This window comes from Callionymus lyra, chromosome 5 (assembly GCF_982586985.1).
Source record: "Callionymus lyra chromosome 5, fCalLyr1.hap1.1, whole genome shotgun sequence".
NCBI classification, from domain to species: domain Eukaryota; kingdom Metazoa; phylum Chordata; class Actinopteri; order Syngnathiformes; family Callionymidae; genus Callionymus; species Callionymus lyra.
Window position 1 is genome coordinate 18,878,024 of NC_141822.1, and position 21,604 is coordinate 18,899,627.

Sequence of the window (21,604 nt, forward strand, 5' to 3'; positions counted from 1 at the left end):
AAGCAGCTGAGAATAAATGAGATGTTGTGCCAAGAGTCTTCTCCGTCCTCCTCCTCACAGCTCAGCATATGTACGACTGGAATAGCATCGAGGGAATTATTGTAACACACATGCAGGTGCGAGAAATAATCATGGTTGTCGCCAAACATAAAGATACACACAGCTGTATGTTTACTAACTCTCAAGACAGGAGGATGAAGAGAATATCTAAGAAAAGAAGAGAGGAATGATGAGGAGGAGTTCTGTAATGGAAGAACCATTTATCTCACCTGCACCTTCACAGGCCTTCAGAGCGCTGAGCAAGCTTTACGACACCTTTTTTATTTTTCTCACAGCTGCAGGTAAACACACACTTTTGCTGATGTCGGGTCTATTTCTCTCCTCAGGGGCTCGTAACAACGCCCGTGCTGCAGCCACCTCTGAACTGCATTAACAATCCGTCTTATGCGGCGTTACACCCGGGTGCACGCCGAAGCATGTTTTTATTCAGCCATCAATGCTTTTATGAGCGATCGTCGGCGGGTCAGAGTTCCAGAGAAAATGCTTCCAGTCATTTAACTGAAGGAAGGAAGGAGGAGAATCGACTTGCTGAATAAAACTTAACACATCCTGTCAGTATGTGATTCTTAAGCATGATCTTTCAATAAAACACACAAGAAAAGCAATACATGTTAAAATAGTTATTATTCAGTGAAGGTTTTAGGGCGCAGGGTAACTGCATCAGGTCAAGAGAAAGGGGGAAGAAAGGGGGGTAGAAGATCCCCATGAAAATCTTAAAATGAGCAATTTCAATTAAATTTAAACCATAGGTATGACTTACTGAGTAAAGTAGATTTAATTTTGATATAAAAATATTATTTGATTAAAAAAAGATCATAAAACGGACACTAGAGGTCAGTGTTTCTTTGTTCAACGTATATTAGGATAACGTTTATGCTAAACTGCTTCCGCTTTTAAATAGTTTTAATTCTCACCGTTTCAAATCAACCAAGTTGAAAGAGGAACGCAAAAAAAACAAAAAACCTTTATTAAAAAAGATTTAAAATATGGCGTTGAATTTGATTTGACGGTTTTGAAATCGATCAATTTTATAAAATTAATCAGGTGTAAATTTGCATTAAAATGTTCTGTTCAATGTTGTATCATGTTTTAACTTAAATTGGGAAACTGCGAAAATGAGAAACTACGTGAAACACGATGTTATATTTGAGTAAACAGCGCAGACAAGCGGTTGATCTCAAAACAGAAAAGAAGCCTGAAGATGAGAAGAAGAAAAAACGGACGCAAAGGTTAAAATGAACATTTTTATTCAAATTGGTTAAGAAGATACAGTTGAGTTTGTACTTTTTTATGTTAACTTTGCATGCATTCTGAGGAAGATGAAGTGAAACATGGTAACTTTATAATGTTCCATCATTATCAAGGTTTAAAACTGTTAAAGGTTTGTCTTGACGCTTCATGTACTTCATCATCATCTACACAACTCTGATGTTTCATGTTCACGTGAGTCTATGGAGCTGAGATTGGAACCAGGTGGCAACGTTTTCGGCCATTTTCACCCAGAAAAAAGACACTTGCAACATGTCAGTGGTTTTGTAAAGTCACAATAAATATATAACAGCTCCATTGTTCATCATTTTAGGGAGCAAATGTGAGAAATGACAGAAGAAAAGGGCAGGATTAACTAAATAAAAATTAAATTTGTAATGAGTCAGAGTCTCTCTGAACACTCGTGCTCCAATTCCAAAACACATTTCAACAGTTAAAGCTCAGTGACTGCCAAACAGCAGGTAGGTTTAAGGTTGTTAAGGTAAAACTAAATTAAATACTTTTTAGCTGTAATGTGTATTTTTTTGTAATTATTATAATGCGTTATCCAGTCTTCTGATGCCTAAACTCATTTTAACTTCCCAGGTTGCAATTAATAAAGCAAATATATTGATATTTTGATTCAATAATTTGAATTTAAGCTCCATAATATTCCGTGATATTTGCTCCCTGAAAACTCGTTCCTACAACTTACTGCAGTTTATTTTTTTACCTAATGGATTAACTTAACAAGGGATTTCATTTTTAGGAGATGACCTGATGATAAAAGCTTTTTTTTTCCCTCCGAGTTCAACGATAATGAAATGCATTTCATTTCTCTTTCACAACCTCTGAAAGGTCAACGAGTACAAAGTGGAGCCGATAGATCCGAGTTCATATCCGCCAGACATGAGGGGAGCAGAATTATAACGCTAAAAAAAGGATGTATATTAAGAAATGCATCATCACATGTACAAGAGAAAGTAGCCCTCCTCAACCAGCTGCTCTGACAACGTTTGCACTGCAGAGTTAAAACGTGTGCATAGAGCATTAAAACATGCAGTTTTGAGAAAAGAAAATCCCTTTTTGTCGTGTACATTCAACACACACACACACGTGTGCTGACGTACGAGTGTGTGGAAGCGTGTTCATGAATATAAAGAGTGTGTAATAGTAGTGACGGTGACACGAGAATTTTTTACGACCATATAAAGACAAGAATTCATACAAAAGCCTCGATGGCACCGTTTCTTGTGGCTGATCATGCATAGATTTCTACGACAACAACAAAAAAAAGCTGCACTTCGAGTCTGGTTCTTGTTTAAAAATCAAACAGCTTCTTTTGGTCGATTTCAAAACGGCTAAAAATTGTAAATAAAACTATTTTTAAAGGTTTTTTTTAAGTCACCATGAGAGAGAGTCTTTGTCTGTAATAACAAATGAAAAGGTTGTTTTTCTGGTGGTACCACGGATGTTTACAAACACTGTTATAAAGCTATATCTCCAGGAGGGTCAGAAGCTACGTTTAACTCACTTGAAATTAAGTTTTTAAACACATGCATTCAATGAAGTAAACATTGTCTCACTGACTTGTGTGTAAGGATTATGTACAGAGTTGCTCCTCAGACAATCGTTGTCTAGTCAGGATCAGGTCGTGGCGAAGGGGGGGTCGTAGCTCCTCCTCCTTCAACCTTTTTGTGCCTTTTCTTGGTCCCGGAATACCTGGAAGAATCGACGAGCGGCTGGACTAGCAACACAGAGAAGAAGCCTGAGACGGAGCATGCTGGGAATATATACGCATGCAAGATCAAGAGAGGCAGGATTGGAGACGAATCAAAAGATTCCTAATGTTCCCTTTTTCTGGTCCCGCGATCATCCCCGACTAGACGAGGGAACGCTTTGGGGAAAACAAGTCAAAGTGCCCTTCTTTTCTTTTTTTTCATCCTGCTGCAGGCGAGAGAGGGAGTCTAGGGGCGTTTGTGCTGCGAGGACGTGGGCAGGTAGATGCTGGTTCTGCATGAGAAAACCCTCCGCATCAGGAAAGCACCTCGTCCTCCCCGACGAAGGGCAGGTCCAGGCTCCTCATGCCTTCTCCGCTCGCTTGTTTCCTGAGGAACACACCAGAGTCACTTGTGATGCTGCTCTGAGCCCAAGACAAGGAGATGTAAAGAGAATAAATAAAACACGCTTTTTTAAACTCTATCATTTCAACTGCTCTATTTTAATACATAACCCCATTAAAAGACACAGTGTTAGTGTGATGTGGCGTTGTAGTACTCTGTGAGGCTTCTGACTATGTAACCTTCGAGTTATACTATAGAGCCTTGTACTGTAATAATATTAAACTTTTTCAGAGTTATATTACGAAGCCTTGTCGAGTATTACTCCGGAGCTTGGCGGAGAAATGTCTCGGAGTCTCACGGAAAAATACTACATAGTCTCATGGAGTAATACTACGGAGTCTCGCGGAGTAAAACTTCAGAGCCTTGCAGAAAAATACAATGAAACCTTTAAAGAGTAATACTACGGAGTCTCACTGAGAAATACTACAGAGTCTCACAGAGAAATACTATGAAACCTTAAAAGAGTAATACTACAGAGTTTCACTGAGAAATACTATGAAACCTTAAAAGAGTAATACTACAGAGTTTCACTGGGAAAAACTACAGAGGCTAACAGAGAAATACTACGGAGTCTTGCAGAGAAATACTACTGAAACTCACAGAGAAATACTACGGAGCCTCGCAGAGAAATACTACTGAAACTCACAGAGAAATACTACGGAGCCTCGCCGAGTAATACTATGAAACCTTAAAAGAGTAATACTAAGGAGTCTGACTGAAAATTTACGGAGGCTCGCAGAGAAATACTAAGGAGCATTGCAGAGTAATACTACGAAACCGTCATGGAGTAAAATTACAGAGTCTCATGGAGAAATACTATAGAGACACACAGAGAAACACTACTGAATCTCACAGAGAAATACTACGGAGCCTCGCCGAGTAATACTACAGAGACTAACAGAGAAATACAATGAAACCTTAAAAGAGTAATACTAAGGAGTCTGACTGAAAATTTACGGAGGCTCGCAGAGAAATACTACTGAAACTCACAGAGAAATACTACGGAGCCTTGCAGAGAAATACTACTGAAACTCACAGAGAAATACTACGGAGCCTTGCCGAGTAATACTATGAAACCTTAAAAGAGTAATACTAAGGAGTCTGACTGAAAATTTACGGAGGCTCGCAGAGAAATACTAAGGAGCATTGCAGAGTCATATTACAGAGTCTCATGGAGAAATACTATAGAGACACACAGAGAAAGACTACTGAATCTCACAGAGAAATACTACGGAGCCTCGCCGAGTAATACTACAGAGACTAACAGAGAAATACAATGAAACCTTAAAAGAGTAATACTACAGATTCTCACTGGGAAATACTACGCAGTCTCGCAGAGAAATATTATGAAACCATAGCAAAGTAATACTACGAAGTCTGACAGTGTAATACTATATATGCTCAAGGTTCAGCTTCGTTGATCACCAAAGTCGTACAAAACATTTTGATAAATTTCTGAGCAACGTTTACTCCATTAAATTGATTTAAGGTCAGTAAGCACAACTTTATGAGAAAATAAATGGATATAAAGTGCACCTTACAGTCCAGAAAATACGTCATGTTGCAAGATATCAAAGAAGTACTTATTCTTGTTTTGCAATTTATCCAAAGCATCAGGAACTCGGCGAAGCTTCTAAGATGTAACTTTGCTGCTATGAAAGATCCCTGAACTTGTATAAACGGACAAAGAGACGAAGCTTTTAGCGACCGACCTGGAGTGAATCATTTAAACTCGACCTCATCATGTGCCAGAAGATTTTCGGGGCATCGATTAATTTTGTTTGCTTTGGACATCATAGTGGTCAAGAGGATGAATTTATATTTAATAATGAATCTTTATTTAATGAAAGGCTGAATTTGTTTTTTTCTTAACCAATTGGATTTTTTTTTAAATCCAATATTTTCCAAATGAATGTTGTTGTTTTTTACACGTAGAGTTTAATATCCAAAAAAAATAGATTTGCAAGATTCCTTTTTTTTTAACTTCATAGCCTCTTAAATTCAATACAAAAATGTTGGTATAATACTGCCACCAGTACTTCAAAGTACAAAGTACATCAAACTTTAAACCAATCGTGATATTGTCAGCGCGTCACATGATTGGCTGAAAGTTTACAGTGAAAGTTCTCTATCAACATTTTTGTATTGAATTTAAAGGGTCTGAATGAAAGAAATATGCAATTATATGTAACATGGAATAGAAATATATATAAAAAAATGTATTCTGGAAGTATTTTCGGAATAAAATAGAAAAATAATACAATTATTTAAATTTGCAATATTTAAATTCAATTCAAAGACTAAAACAACGGATTCAACTTTATTACAAATACATTAATTAAATCATTAAAAAAACATAACATTTTTAAAGTTTTCAAATTTTCAGTAACGTTTCAAGATTTGAAAAGTTTAAAAACAACCAGTTGATATTCTGAAATGCTTTTAATTTCCGTAATAAAAAAAACGAAGCTCACGTGAGTGTTTGTCCTGATGCACACAAACTGTTGCGCTCCTCTTTGCGGCCCCAATCGAAAGGATTCCCGAAGGAGCGTTTCCTCAACATGGTTCTCACCAGGATCTGGAGGAGGAGGAGGAACCATTAGGGGCAAAACATTCAGCTTCCACTACAAAAACCTCTTCACAGCCTTGTTGGCGTCTTATCATCATTACCAATGAGTGTCGATCAATGAGCGACTCGTCGTGCTTCGTGGTCACACCCGATAAACTCACCACTGTTGCCAGGCTTGGAATGTGTTTGACGGAATTCTCCACTTCCTCCACGGTCACCTCGATCAGAGTGCAGCAGTTGTCGTCCTCTGCAGGGAGAGGCTCGGCGCCGTGCCTCGTCACCCACGGGTGCACCTGGACGCCACGGGGAGAATTCATTATTCCAGGTGAGGAATTGGATTTTGTTGATGACATCATTTACATGGTGGCACTCTTGACATGACAACTCTGCCCGGTGACCTGCCAAGAATGGTAGCGTCTATGACAACACCTACAGCTTCAGGGTTAGAGACGGCAGTTACATTCATTTCCATCCTGGCTGAAGTACCAAGAGTATGTTCTGAAGCTCAAAAAAACAAGAGGAAGGCTCTCTTTCCAAACAACTGTAACGAACCTGGAGACACTTCAGTTTTCATGACAGTTTGCAATTACTCTTTTCTAACAGCAGGGGGAGCCAGAAAAAAAACCTGCATATTCAATCATGTCTTGTATGGTTTAGCATTTTTACATAGAATTAATTCCCATTTGCAAAAAGTGAAATTAATTCAAATCAAATTTGCCATCTTGGCGATACATGACATATGAAAAATATAATATTTAATCAACTGATGAACAAATAAAGCTTCACATCCTTGTGAAGTTCACGTCCTTGTTTTTAGACCCACAAGGTGGTGCTCTCTGATCTGTACTCTTTTATGACACTGGGTTGGGATTTATAAACTAGAGGCTGGAGCATGAAAAAGAAGGTTCACCTTAATGTGTGGAATCGATATTCGAGTCTCTGGATTCTTGTCCAGCATTTTCAACAGCAGATCTTTGAGGTCGTCCGATATATCGGCACTGTTGAGAAGATAACAGTTGATAACATTCTGAGATGATGCACTTCTCACGGAGGAGAACATACTTTTCAGGTAACTCCACTGGTTGCGTCTTGATTTTCTGATGAAGACTCAGGATTCTCTCATCCATGAAAGGACACTGAGAAGGAGGAGACATTGTCAATCAATCGAGAAGATCGAAAATGTGTGACACACGGACTTACCACTCCAAACACAAAACAGTAAAGAGTCACTCCCATGGCCCAAACATCCAGAGCCTGCACGACATAAACGGAAATTAGAGAAAGGAAAAACTTCTTGATAAGTCGATATATTAAATGGCCTGCAGGGGGCACTATAAAGCCAAAGTCACCTTTCCAGAGAAGTTCTTCCTGGTCTCAGACAGAGCCTCGGGCGCCAGGAAAGCTGGTGTCCCCACTGTGCTTGTGAGGAGGGCGTCAGCCCCCTCGAACTGATTACTGACGCCAAAGTCTGCGATCTTAATATGGCCGTCTTCCCCCACCAGCAGGTTGGAGGGTTTGACGTCCCTGTGGATGATCCTCTGATAGTGTACTGTGTGGGCAGAGTAGAGTAAATGTAGACGTGTGTAAACATAGCATGGAAACCTAAAAAAACAAACATACAATACTGGATTCCTCTGAGCAGATCCTGGAAGTAAAACCTGGCCTGGTCCTCACTGAATGGTTTATCATTTGGCACTTCCATCACAGCTCTGGTGGAAGAATAAACCAATTAACAATCACAGTTTATAACGGCAGACAATAGTGTTCCTATTATAATATGAATTTTAAACGTACCCTTTTCGCACAAGCTCAAAAACTGTGAAAGAGAGGAGACAAAACATGATTTGTGTTAATTAAACTGAAACTTTGCCTCCTGATGAAATCATGTTCGGAGTGTTGGTGCATTATTCGAAGGTCTGGCTGCTACATACCCATGTACAGATGGTCCTCGCCGGGGTCATCCAAAACCTGGCAGCAAATCAGAGAGACGGAAATGAGCAGAAACTCAACTGAAACACTCTCCGCAATCCTTGGGCATTAATGTAGAGAAAACACAAGACGTGACTCAATGATATTCACAGTTAAAGCAATGTTTAACCACTTCTTACCTAAATACATTATTACCTATGATAATTCAACCAGAAAAAATACTTTTTGTTTTTCAGTATCCTTCTCCACTACTGTATTCATCCCTCTAGAGTTCTAACAATCAAATGTGTCTGGAACTCCTCAGAAGTGGATGCTACCCAACACCTTTGCAGTAAATAATTTACAATTTAAATGTGTTGATGTTTTTTTGTGTGATATAAGATTAATTTAAAACAATGATATCAGTTCATCTTTTCATCGGATGATCTTTCATTGAAAAAATCCCCCGTAAAAATTTGAATATTTATTTGTTTATAATATATATAAAAATGCATCTAAATATATGTACTTATTAAATAGTCTTCATGTATGTAATGATTTATGCTGCAAATATCAAAAGAAAGTCTATGAACATTTCTTGATCCCACTGTTTGATATTTGTATTTATTGCATGAGTGTGGAGCCCATTGACATGGAATAGGAAAAAAGAAAGATCTTGACATAAAATCTCCCCTAAGGGGCTTCCTATATTTTGTTTCATATTAACTTATTTTTTCAAGTCGAATAGTAAGGCCTCTTTTTGACTACCACCTACTAGTCACTAACTGAGGAACTATTTTGTATCCAATCAGAATCCAGAATCATTGTCAAAGGTAAAAAAAAACAGCCTCTGAAAAATGTATCCGACTGATCTATACTTCAATAATAGTGCGTCAAAGCGAGCTCCTGCTGCTTAAATCAACCTTACACTAAATTTAAACCTATGATCTATACTTAAGATTCTTCGTCAGCCTTTCCTGTCATGACTTGACTGGCACCAATCAGTATCACTGCCACGCCTCTTAAAGCAAAATATGTAACATTTTGACGTAGTCATTTTTTTATAATGTTTTATTTTTTCACATGGTCAAGACTCACGAAGAACAACTTAACTTAACTCAAAATTTAACTGTTTTGTTTACTATTGTAACTCACACCAAAAGCAAGATCCGCGAATCTTAAAATAAGATTAGTCACAAGCGCTAATGTTGATGAGATCATGTAGGCAGGAAATTGTTAATAAAAGTAAAGCACACCTGCTGAATTAACAAAATAAAACTGCATTTGCAGATTTTAAATCAGTTTCAATTCATAACACTACTTCAAAACTAGCTCATCAATATATCCTTAAGTGACGACATTTAATCCAGCGATCCTTAAAACACAGAATCATCTTTTTTAATTGACAGATGGCAAATCCAATTGAACATTTTAGCACTACAACTCAGTGATGACAGGAAAGTGGCTTAAGAGCTAATTTCTCAATAAAGTTGTAATGACAATAATCAAATTTATATTGATCGAAAAAAAATACTTAAGTCAAAGGTGATGAAGGGAATCTCTCTTTTTATGTATTAAGCTTAAATGTAAGTAAGTAAGTAATTTGTATTTATATAGCGCTTTTCCAGACCAGGGTCACAAAGCGCTTAAACAATCAAAACAATACTCAATAAAATATATACTTTAAAGGTCAAGATAATACTGAGAACAACACAGGAGTTCCAGAAAATCAAGGAAAAACCTGAACAAATGAAAATGTCAAGAATAATCTGAAAAGATAAGTGATGCAAAGTGACACAAAAACTACTAATGTACAATGACAGCAGTAACTTATCGTCGTCGTTTCAACGTCTCTGACACATTCCCACAATGCAACTGTCTGACCAGACAAACATTCGAGTTTCCCGATTGTTATATTGCAGTTTTTTTATTTAAAAAATACCAAACCTTCGTGGTAATCCTAAACGACTGAAGCTGTTTTACTTGTTTAAGAATCAAAACTCCAGATACCATGACCTATCGTCTACCACTCTTCTCTCTGCTACTCAGCTTTCCTGGCGAATAAACTCCTTTGTCACTTCAATGTCATGCTGGGTGAAGAGCAGCTACTTGAGTTCGCATTAATAAACACCGGATGAATTCAAATGAGTCACATTTACCTCCACTAGCTTCACTACGTTTGGATGGTCCAGCTTTTTCAAGATGGCGATCTCTTGGTAGACCCGCTCCAGCGGCCCTTTAGGCTGAGGAGGTCCTTCTGTCCCGGGTCTGGCTCCGCGCGGTGGAGGTCTCCCTAAATACCAGCGAGCGAAAGAGATTCACTTGAGTCAGAGGTTTACAAAAAAGAAGACCATCTGGACAGAGACGGAGACTCACGTGGGAAGCCGGCCTGTCTCATCAGTCTCTTCTTGGACAACACCTTCATCGCCTGCAGGAGGAAGACAGGAAGCAAAAAAGGAATCTGAGCACGAGTGAGTGGGCAAGAGAGCAGAGAGCTGTTCAAGGCCAAAGTGAGTCAGTTCATACACATGATCATCTCATGTTACACGCATCGGTACAAGCAAGTGGAGGTCTTGAACGTTTTTTACCTTTTATATATTTGTTTTAGTTTTACACAAGTAAAATAAAGAGAATCATTCATTCAAAAATTTAAAATAAAATTGATTTTATTTTTTAAAGCACATTTATTATAAGAGTTAAATTGGCCTTCAGTACCTGGCATTATTAAGGAAACAATAACAACATTTTAGCAGTTACTAATGTAAACTTGATGTAACTTTGTAAAAACAAAATTGTGTTTGATTGACTACTGTTGAGAATGTTAGATTGTACCGGACAATTCTATGACTGAACCTGAATGATGTATAAGAAACAAATACATATATATATATAGTGTACGATTGTTCAAAACAACCTGAAGATAGGATTTAAACAAATTATATAATATTAAACTTCTATATTAATAATCACTTTGAATCTATCGCTTAGCTACTTGCACTTAAAAGCGTCTCTTCTGCACATATTTCACGATAGTTCATCCTAACATCAAACATCCGTTTTTTTTGTTTATAACTGTGAAAAAACAATTGCGCAACTTTAAAAAAAGATTTTTCATAGCTCATACTATATGAGGTATATATATGGTATATATACATACCTAATGGCAATAAGTAAAAAAAAAACAACTTCTGATTCGTTTGTAACTAATGGGCTCTTGTCACAAGTGATTAATAAATGACAATGTCTGGTCTATCACGGGTGAGTCGCCCTCGGTCACTGTGGCAATAAAATAATCTGTTAATGTGACATGTGGACTTTGTCACAGGGGAGAGTTATTCCCGCAATCCTCGGGTCATTGTCAGGATTATTGAGAACTGTGACGAGAATCGTCGTCTGTGAAACACAAACGTGGTGATGGCACTTATATAATAATTAACAAGCTCTGGTGTCAGAACAATGATAACAAAAACTAGAAAAGTGAATCATTATGTATATATATATACATTTATTTATATATTTATACATCAAAACGTGACAGACATAAATGTAGGTAAAAATGTAGGACCCCAAAAATATGTGGTACAAATATTAAAACCAAACTAATAACAGCTTTACATTATCTTTGTTTTTACAAAAATCTTTCATACTCAGCAAAGAAACCAATTTATGATGGTCCGGATCAGGCATGTCTGCTTGAGCAGATTTAAAGGGTCTCACGGTCTGTTGTTAACATTATTTTTCAACCAGAAAACGTAAAATAGACACATTTCTTTTGTAAAATTCATTTTTAAATAGCACACAAGCTTTTTTGAAGCAAAGTATCTTAATGCTAAAAACTTTTCTACACCTGTGTGTACTTGAGGAATTTCTCAATTTAGTTTTGAACCGGTTGAAGAATATCCGAGCTTCTGAAGTTGATGACTCTCGTTGTTTTTACTCATGATTCACATTTGGCCCCCGGCTTATTTTCACCTGATCAAATGTGGCCCTCCACAAGAAAAGTTCATGTTACTTATGAATATTTATATGTATTTATATGTAAACAAGCTAATAATACATATTAAAATAATAATAATAATAATTTCCTATACTTAAATAAAAAATAATATGTGTTAACAAAGAACTTATTTGGTAAAACCACATCCGTTACCCAAAGGTGTGTTGTGTGTGGGCTTGACAACTCAAACACAAAACACACTTGACAGCTTCACCGTGGTGTTAACTGGAGCTCACAGCAAGATTTGACACCACAGGGTTAATGATTAAAGAAACCACATCTGCTTCGAGGACGAGGACTCACATAATACGTGTTGTCGTCTTCGTTGTACGCCAGCTTCACGACGCCGTAGGAACCCTGGAAACAAACGACATGAGCTCAACCAAATGAGATTTCAGCAGCTGTCAATTCTTCATGTGAAATAATATCAGAGTGGTGGGGCGAGGGGGGCGGGGGGGGGGGGGGGGGGGGGTACTGAACACACAAACACATGGAGGGAAGTGGGTGGGCGACGACCAGCTGCTTCAGAATAAGAACAAATAAATTCAAATCATCTCGCTTCGATATTAAGATTCCTGGCTTATTAAGGTGCGCATGTTAATGCAGGATCTGCACCAAACAAGCAAAACTCTCCAACATTCCTATCGAAACTAAAGACTCTTTCATGGAGAAAAACACACTTAGTTGAACTGGATAAATCTCGGCCATCGTCTCCTCCGAGCCTGGCTCATCCCAGGGAGACAACTATTTATACCGTCCTCTCATCCGTCTCCCAACTCTTCCGTGGCAGGTATAGCGAACAGAGTTTTAGAAAGGAGGACATGTTAATGTCCTTGATGTGGTGAGCTGCTCCACTGACACGCAGTAGGCGTGAGGACGGCTTGAAAAAGAGAGAGCGTTCGCAGACCGAGGCAATCAAGAGGCTCTGATCGTACCTTTCCAATCTCGTCTTTCAGCTTGTACTGGTTCAGCTGAACACAGTCCTTGAGAAGAAGAGATGAGAGTCAGTGAGTCACTCGGATGAACGGCAGAAATACACGATTGCGGTTGAAACACTGCACACTTTCATTTCCTGCTTTTAACTACATGTGTATTCTCAGGGATGGTAAATGGTTTTAATTCACATTTTCTCTAACTACTACTTACTTGCTACACAAACAAATAGAATGACTGGATTGTATTTTATACTACTTGAGTTCTAATAGATCAGTAACTGCAGAAACTAGTAGCTACACCTTTAACTACACTATGTCTTACCTTTCACCTGCGTTCACACATTTGCTGCTTAAAACACAAAATCCGTTATAATGTTCCATCGACTCCGAGAGTCGGATACAGATTTAAACGAAAATACTTCATTTTAATCAAAAGTAATAAGAATAGATTAGATGGTTTGTATTGAAAAAACACAAAATTGTTGGGACAGTGTTAAATGTTTTAGCTTAAACCTCGGGCATCAAACAATACAATATAAAAATGTAATTTGGATTAAAAAAAGATTAAATAAACAAGACAAAAAATGAATACATAAATAGAAAATATAGGTAAAAAATACTTATGACCAAAAATAATCCACATTGAAGACGTTTCAGACATTTTGATTGTTTAAATAATGTGCAATTATTTTAAAAACTATCAAAATTGTGATGAGTGGGGCGTCGTTGAGCATCATTTTTAAGTTGGAGGGGTTTGGGATTGAGGTTATTAATTTAACGGTCTTGTAATTATTATTAATATACATATCTTTGTATATTTTATCTAATAATTTAATGATTATAATAGGTCAAATAATAACTCAATATTACCTCTGCAGTTTGAAATTCATGGTTGATCAGTCAGATAAAAACGTTGGCTTATGTATGTATAAAGATAAACATTAATTCGGAAATAAAAAAAGTTTAATCTCACCTGGAGGTCCGTAATAGAAACACTGTGCGACTCCACCGTGGGTCGGCGGGGCAGGCGTGGCGAGGAGTGGGGCGACGTGATGGGCGAGTACGGCAACGACGGGTAGATGTAGCGTCCGTTGAGTCCCGCCGAGCCGCAGGGCAACGTGGACGTCTGCGACCGCTCCTGGAGCGAGAGTTTTCGGTCCGACAGGCTCAGTCGCCCTCGCTGCTCCAGGCCGTGAGGCTGCAAAGACTCGGAGCGGCCCACCGCCGTGTGCGACAGCAGGTCGCAGGACCCCGTGCGAAAAGGTCCGGTCGCAGAAGAAACCGGATGAGGTGTTTCGGAGCTGTCCATGTCTTCTACCTGAGAGGCAAACAACCACAAGTGGTAGGATTATGTCGTTATGCAGCTGCAATAAACACTTGTATTAGTTTAAAAAAATAAAATGGCTGTCTAGTCTTGCCATTTGTTTTTTTCTATGAAATGGGATACAAAGGTGGCTAATAGGTCAAAATAAAATACAAATAATATAATAATAAATAACATAAGGCAAAAAATGAAATGCACTGTAAGCAGGATCTTAGGGTGTTAAACACATACACGTTGAGGCCTCATAGTAAGTAAGTAAGTAAAGTAAAGTAATAGTCCTTCCTTGGACTCTTAATAAATCTTTTTATTTTATTAATAATCCCGACAAGTAAACAACATTCTTTTAACACTATTTATCTCAACCTGCCAATCAAATTGCCATATTAGATGCGTTCCCTCTTAAGAACCTTCCCCATAACAGTGACACCCATAAAGCTTTGCCGCCCAGCCAAATTTTAATACTGTTTTGGTGGCACCATAAGTAAAACACTGACATTTTCCTTCCTTATTAAAGCTTCAATATACTGTATTTAAATATTCAGTACTGTGTGCCAAAATAACATAAATGTACATGTACATAAATGGTTTATAATCCATACTCTAGCAGGATTAAAAAACAAGGATTGAAGGAACCAAGAGTAAGGAAGGTTTAGTCCATGTTGATTTCTGTTCCATCACTCATTGTGCCCTTACCTCCTCCTCTCCCGGCTCCCCAGGTGTTGTGCTGGGTTCGTACTCCGTGACCACGATGAGAGAATCCATAGGGTCCGGCGAGGGCGTCTCAGCGTTCAAGGACGTAGCCGGGCAGCTACACAGAAGGTCCGGCAGCGGCTGCGCTTGTTGAGCTGACGGCGCGTGACTGCCATGGGAGGCCGGGGGCTCAGCAGAGGGCCAGGGGCTTACATGACAAGGAAACATGGTGCCTCTTTACCAACAATGACAACCTCTGCTCCATCAGAGGGGGGGCCGCATAGGGAGTTGGTGTCTGGCAAGAGAGAACGAAACATTATTTTTTCTTAAATCTTTCAGACATAAGATGGTAGATAGGTGAGTGTAGAAGGTCATTGTTGAATTATATCGGTGTGTTGGAAAATGACTGAGCTAGAATGCTACATGTATGTTATCATAACAGCTTAAGTACGGCACAAAACGTGCCTCCAGATAACACACCGACGCAGCTTAACTGAACTGACTCATCAGCTATCAAAATATTCATTGGTTTATATTAACATTTTCAAATTATGAAACTTTTATTTAATTATAATTTATTTAAGGGATGACATTTTCTTAATAAGTTTATTTAGTTGTTTTTGAATTTCGAAGGTTAAAGAGTTTGATATATTTATTCCAAAAATGAATTGAACATGCAATTTCTTAATACACTATATTTAATTCATAAACCTTTAAATTTTAATATAAAAATAAAAAATAAAGTTTTTAAATCTAACAATTGAAAATGATTGCATTTAGAACATTTATTTTTGAATTATTGAAAATTAGAATATCCAACTATATGTACAAACAAATGTTTTCATTTTAAAAAGAAAATGGGAGGATGAAGAGATTTTATCGGTCACTGTTTCTTTTTCCAATAGATCCTTTAGTGACTATATTAATATTATAGTTTTAAATATTAAGAGAAAGACTCAGATTTTATTTTCTTGTCCTTTGTTATTTTTGTTTAGTCACAGAGAAAATTAATAAAACTTCTCCCATTTCAAGTACTATTAAAACAAAGTATAATGTATTTTATATAATTAAATTAAAGTTAATCATAGGAATGTCTTGATAGTGAAGATTGTTGGACTCTATGGAGCGACACTATCAGTCATTGTTAACTGAATGTGTTTGTGGTATCCCTTGTGCCGTCTCTGGGTCAAGGTGAACGACCTCTCTGGCTTCCAGAAAAAAAATATGCAGTGTTGGAGGTCGTTCACCTTGACCCAGAAAACCCACTATTTCATCTTTATAGATGTGAATGTTTACACTCACCTTGAAAACAAAATCACATGTATTAACAATGTATCCTACAGTTCGCTGTTGACAGGTATATAATTGTAAAACATTATATTACAAAGCACACTTCTTTCAAGTACATCACATACTGTAGATTAAGTATTTGGATTTGTGTAATTAATTGATTTATCAATACAAACTATAGCATACAACAGTGGGATGTCTATGACCCTAAAACCTTTCTGTTTCAAACTTTTCTATGTCAACCCTCACGTCAGCATTGACAAATGACTCATGTTCCCATTTGTGTGTCCAGCGTGTTGTGGAAAGTGTTGAAAGCTCGTGCGAGAAGAACTAATTATAACCAGCGAAACATAAGTAGCGACCGTTTTCTCAGCACGAAACATCTGAGGAGTCTTGACTTTGAATCCACACATTCTGCCGAGGTGCTAATTAATGCTCACGACTTATTTACCGCAAAACTTACTCTTCAAGTTTCAACGTTCCACTCCCCATCCTCACTTAGAGAACCTCATCCATTTGGATGAATTCACCTTATTGGAGTCTACTTAATGTATAATCTGCTCGTGTGGCTTCTAGAGCGGGAATAGCAAAAATAAGAGGAGATTATAAAGACAGATCCTGTCACAGTTATGACAGGATTGAGGTGCTGCATCACTGTGTGGGAGCGAAGCAAGGCTCACAGACAAGACCAATAAAGGCTGCAGGAAATAACAACAACAACAACAAAATCACTGGAAGCTAGAGGCTAGATCCAAAAAAGAAAGACGTGTAGGAAGAGACACCCACTCGAGGTAGCATCTCTACCTTCTCAGTTGTCCATCACATACACCGGAGTGAGAGCATTAAGCAGGTGAAAATACTGATTCTCTTTCACTCGCGGCTCCATCTTTTAATATCCAGAGAAGAGATTCAACTTTTCCAGCATGACCTAGTTTGATTCGACATAAATGGTGCGTCGACATCAAAAGCTGGTTTGCACTGACATCCACACAGAAGGACGTGGATTTAAATGAGTCACGTACAACAAAATACTAGAAGGAATTGGTTGAATCCGTCGTATTGTATCGTTTAAAAACATTATTCAACTATTACTGAAGGATTGAGAATGAAGGTGACACGTTTAATATGCTTTGATGTGACAGTGGAATATTCTATGAAGACAGGTAATGTTTGAATAAGAGCTAATGCCTGCAAAGTAAAGGTAGGTAGAAAGTATAGATTCACTGATATATTGCAATATTTTCTTTTCACGATAGGTATCACTGTATACAGGGTTTTCGAGACATTTTATTTCACATCGTTTATTTTCCATTAATAGTGCATTAATAAAATAATTTGGTTTCTTTATTTACGATTAACACGCAAACAGTAGGGTGTTAGAAAATATAGATTTTGAGATATATCAGAATATTCTTTTCCACGATAATAGATCGATATCTATACACCGTCCTGCTACTGCTAGTGTATCCCTTATTAAAAAAAAAATTTAAAAATTTTTTGATGGCAAACCACTTTAATCTGCGTGTAAAATAAATACACTTTTTCAATAATTAACATGCAAATATTCACGCACGTTTGTTCATACTTAGCAAAATGAACATTGACATCCCACAAGATCCCGGCGATGACTGAGGATGAGAGGATACGGTTGACTCAAGCAGCTTTTAAAGCTGACGTTTTGGAATATTTTTGTTTCAAAACAGATATAAGCAGTGACGACTTGAGTAAGAGTCATCTGGTCTGTAAATTCTGCATCACGAGGGTCAAATACTTGGACTTTACTACAAATATATCATTGTTCCTATAGTGTTACAGTTTATCACAATATATATTGTCGTTGCCCCTTTACCCATTGCACCCCTAAGTAAAGATTATCTTAGGGGAACAATTAAAAAGGTCACATTTTTTGCTCACCACAGTCCCAGATATTAATATAAAAAATAATGTATACGTGGACGACTGGGGATTGGCGTAAACTTGGATGATCCCTTGTGATGACAGCAGCTCAATGAAGAACAAGCAGTTAAATTTGAGCCGGTGAAACACTAACAGATGCTACGATGCTCCAGATGCTGTACTGTGCCTCTTATCATAACCAAAGTCACATGACCTTAGCCTGGCGCTGCAAAAACTCGGGAGAGGGATGTGAAGCAGGGAGGACTTACGAGAGCTTGGAAGTCATTAATGACCACACAGACACCGTTCAACAGATGTTTAAGCACAACACGTGGCCATCTGGAGCAGTCGGGGATCCCTGGACGCGTTTAGAGATCAACGCGACAAACCTTAACAGAGAACTACTGGAAGATTGACGAGATAAGCTCCTGCAAATGGAGGGATGAGTGTCCTTAGCCAACTAAAGTGTGGTCACACAATTCTAGAGCGAGAGATCTCTTCCTCGCAGTCACAGATAATCACCCTCAAAAGCACAATCTTCATTTGGACGGCACCGATTCAACCACGGATTCATCATTGGATGGTCACGTCTAACTGGTCCAACCATTTCGTATTTAATGATATGCTTATTTATATTATCATTTCTACTATACCTGAAGTGTCCTTTTTTTAGAGAGAAGATCATTCAACTTTGGCGACCCATTACAAATTCTCATTTTTCATGCATCGTTTCATTTTGTTTTCCGTTCATTCAAATGTCCGTAAGTGAACAATTAAATAGTTGATTTATAAATGGAGATTTACACTGTGTGGATACAAATCTTCAAAATAAATGTTACTAAAACTATTCCAAGTAAATCAGTTTGACATTGTTTTGTCCTTTACATTTCAGTTAAAACAAACATCCTGGATCTTATTCTAGAGTAAACCTTTTTTACAGTTTCTATATTTATAATGTGTTGGTAGAGTTAACTGAAATGAATAAATCATTTAGAAATTATTCACCTTGGATAGTAATAAGTAGAACATGTACGTGTTATATATAATTGAATTATAGAGGTAAAACTGGGGAAAGAAGTAGAAACATAAAGAATAGTTTCCCTCTCCACTTGATGGATCTACTGACTCCTTCCAGAAGCATCTAAAGACATTTTTATTTGTGCAGGATTTTCCATGATTTTCTGGGACTCCTGTGTTTGTCTTATGTGTCTCTGCCTTTCAGAGCATGTATTTTAACTGTGTATTGTTTTTGATTGTTCAAGCACTTTGTGACCCTGTTCTAGAAAGGTTCTTTACATGTAACCATTACTTACTTACTTACTTACATTTTTAATAAGTAAAGGAACATTGAGAAACTTAAAATAAAAAGTGCTAATTCTATGTGGGACTTGAAAGCATTAACTAAAAATGTATATTGAAATATATATATATATATTCCCACATTTTTGTTATCTCACAAAATGGACCAGCAGAAAAAAAATGATGTGATGATTGATAGAAATGAGCAATATGTCACCCTGTGAGGCTCGATGGGATTACTCTGAAAGGCGTCATAATAACAATCCTCACAGAGTAACACTACAAAGCCGCACAATATTTATTTTGTAATTTACTTCTTTTTTTAACTACGTATGAGTACATCAAAACAAATGTTTAAATGAACTGCACAATTGTTTATAAAAGCATAAGTCTTCGCCGTCAATAAAGTCTCAAAACTTTATTGATACCAGTCTCCCGTTTGTCTCATGCATCATTTGATCAAAACACATAAACACTCCAATGAACAGCAGCGGCTTGTTCATTTTTGTTGTGGCTATTAATCTTTAGGTCACAAGATGGCAGCAGTCATTACTTACTCCGAAGAAAAACAGCGTCGACTGAGACTACATGAGAGGATACAGTCGACGTAAGCAGATTTTAAAGCTAATTTTTGATCACATTTTGGTTTAAAAAACAAATGAAAGCAGCTAGGACTTCATCAAGAGCCATGCAGTCTGTAACTCCTGCAACACCAGAGTAAAGTACTTGTGCAATACTAGAAATATATCCTTTTCCCTACAATATCACAGGATATTACAATATAAACAAGATACAGTGGCAACAATATGATATATAGGATTAAAGACTAGTAAGTCTATGTACATTACTGCCTATCATGGACAGGTGCTTGTAACCCTTAAACCAGTGTAACCACGTCCAACAGTAGAACATAAACTCTAAGGATTGTGAGTCAGATATAGAACAGAAATCTGACCTGCTCAGCTCACCTTACAAAATGCATTTTTTTGGAGGATTTAGAAATGATACCCTTTCCTTTTGGGAGGCTGGATGTAAAAAAAACAACACATAGAATTGCCTTAAGCTGGAATATAACTTACAACTTTTCTGCTATGTGGCTTCAGAACTGACCACTGGGTGTTAATGCCAATAATGATACTATAAATAGAAGATAAAACTCAATATTAAACAAGCATCAACGTGATGGAAGAGGACACACCATGCAAAAGTGGTACCTACAGCATCACTTTCAACAACTCACCACGAACCTGACCAAATCCAACCTCCCTGCTCACATGAAACCCACCAGAGAGTCCAGTCTTCGTGTCTCTCAGGGGTCCCAGCAGGCTAACCTAGCATGACAGCAGCAGCAGCTAGCTTTAGCATCTGTCGTGATACAGATGTTGTTCGAGCCAAAGATGCTAACGCCAGCGATTAACGCCTGACAGCGAGAGAAAAAAACAAAACAACGCAGTTTTCAAGCAATAAAAAAAAGCTTTAAAATTACCTCAGTGCTGCTTCCAGACCAGGTCGTGAGAGGTTTCAGATGTTTTTTTTAGCGGCGTCTTGCTAGCTTGTGGAAAGAAGGAATGAAGCTGTCAGACCTGATGCAGTGACAGCAGGGAATCACACGAGCTGCTGCTCCACGACTAAGTGTTGACAAATCTTTTAAAAAATATAAAACTACCACATGCCAGAGTAAAACCTGCTCAGACGACGAACCAGTGGTTGTGTGTAGCCTTGTGTTTTTCTAAATACCAACACGAAACGGTGAGTTTGTACTACCAGCATTCAGCCCGTTGGCGCCCCCTGTGGTGTGTTGTGTATTACTACACCTGAAACGGCGCTCATTTCTATTTACCTTCTGAGAAAAATTGTTTTAGAATAGTTTGAATTAAAAACAAGGCAAACGACGCTGTATATAAACGTTTACATTTAAAAGTCTCTTGAGCTGAAGGGTTTCCATAATGTAGGTGAGAAGTACGTGCGATTGAAATAGGATTATAAATTAAGGTAGGTTATAAACTGAAACTAAAGATAGACGGGGGTCCAGGTACAGGTAAAAATGGAATCGGGAGACATCCTGAAGTTTTGACGTTGGGGAGAAATACAAGGGCAGAACAGACCTATAAAGAACACTCCAATAGCACTCTAGAAAACAGTTTAGTTAAATTCAGACATTTGGGGATTTTTATGTACATTTAAATGTTTAAAATGACAATTTAAACCAACTCAACGTGAACCAATATTTTTGTACCCGTTGTTGGGTAAGTAAGTCATTTTTAT

At 37.7% G+C, this 21,604-nt stretch overlaps 1 protein-coding gene across 1 annotated transcript; it reads right to left on the reverse strand.

The window, feature by feature from the left end:
• Positions 1–1,290: 1,290 nt before the first annotated feature.
• On the reverse strand, positions 1,291–21,048 carry camkk2 (calcium/calmodulin-dependent protein kinase kinase 2). The gene is made up of 17 exons (XM_087791338.1): positions 20,826–21,048; positions 14,858–15,149; positions 13,814–14,158; positions 12,841–12,888; positions 12,209–12,262; positions 10,285–10,336; positions 10,068–10,201; positions 7,932–7,968; positions 7,795–7,816; positions 7,621–7,709; positions 7,350–7,549; positions 7,201–7,254; positions 7,063–7,136; positions 6,911–6,998; positions 6,162–6,293; positions 5,906–6,009; positions 1,291–3,416 (listed from the first exon to the last, which is right to left on the reverse strand). Exons 2-17 carry the CDS (start codon positions 15,080–15,082, stop codon positions 3,344–3,346), a joined length of 1,731 nt encoding a protein of 576 aa, XP_087647464.1. The 5' UTR covers positions 15,083–15,149; positions 20,826–21,048; the 3' UTR covers positions 1,291–3,343.
• Positions 21,049–21,604: the final 556 nt, after the last annotated feature.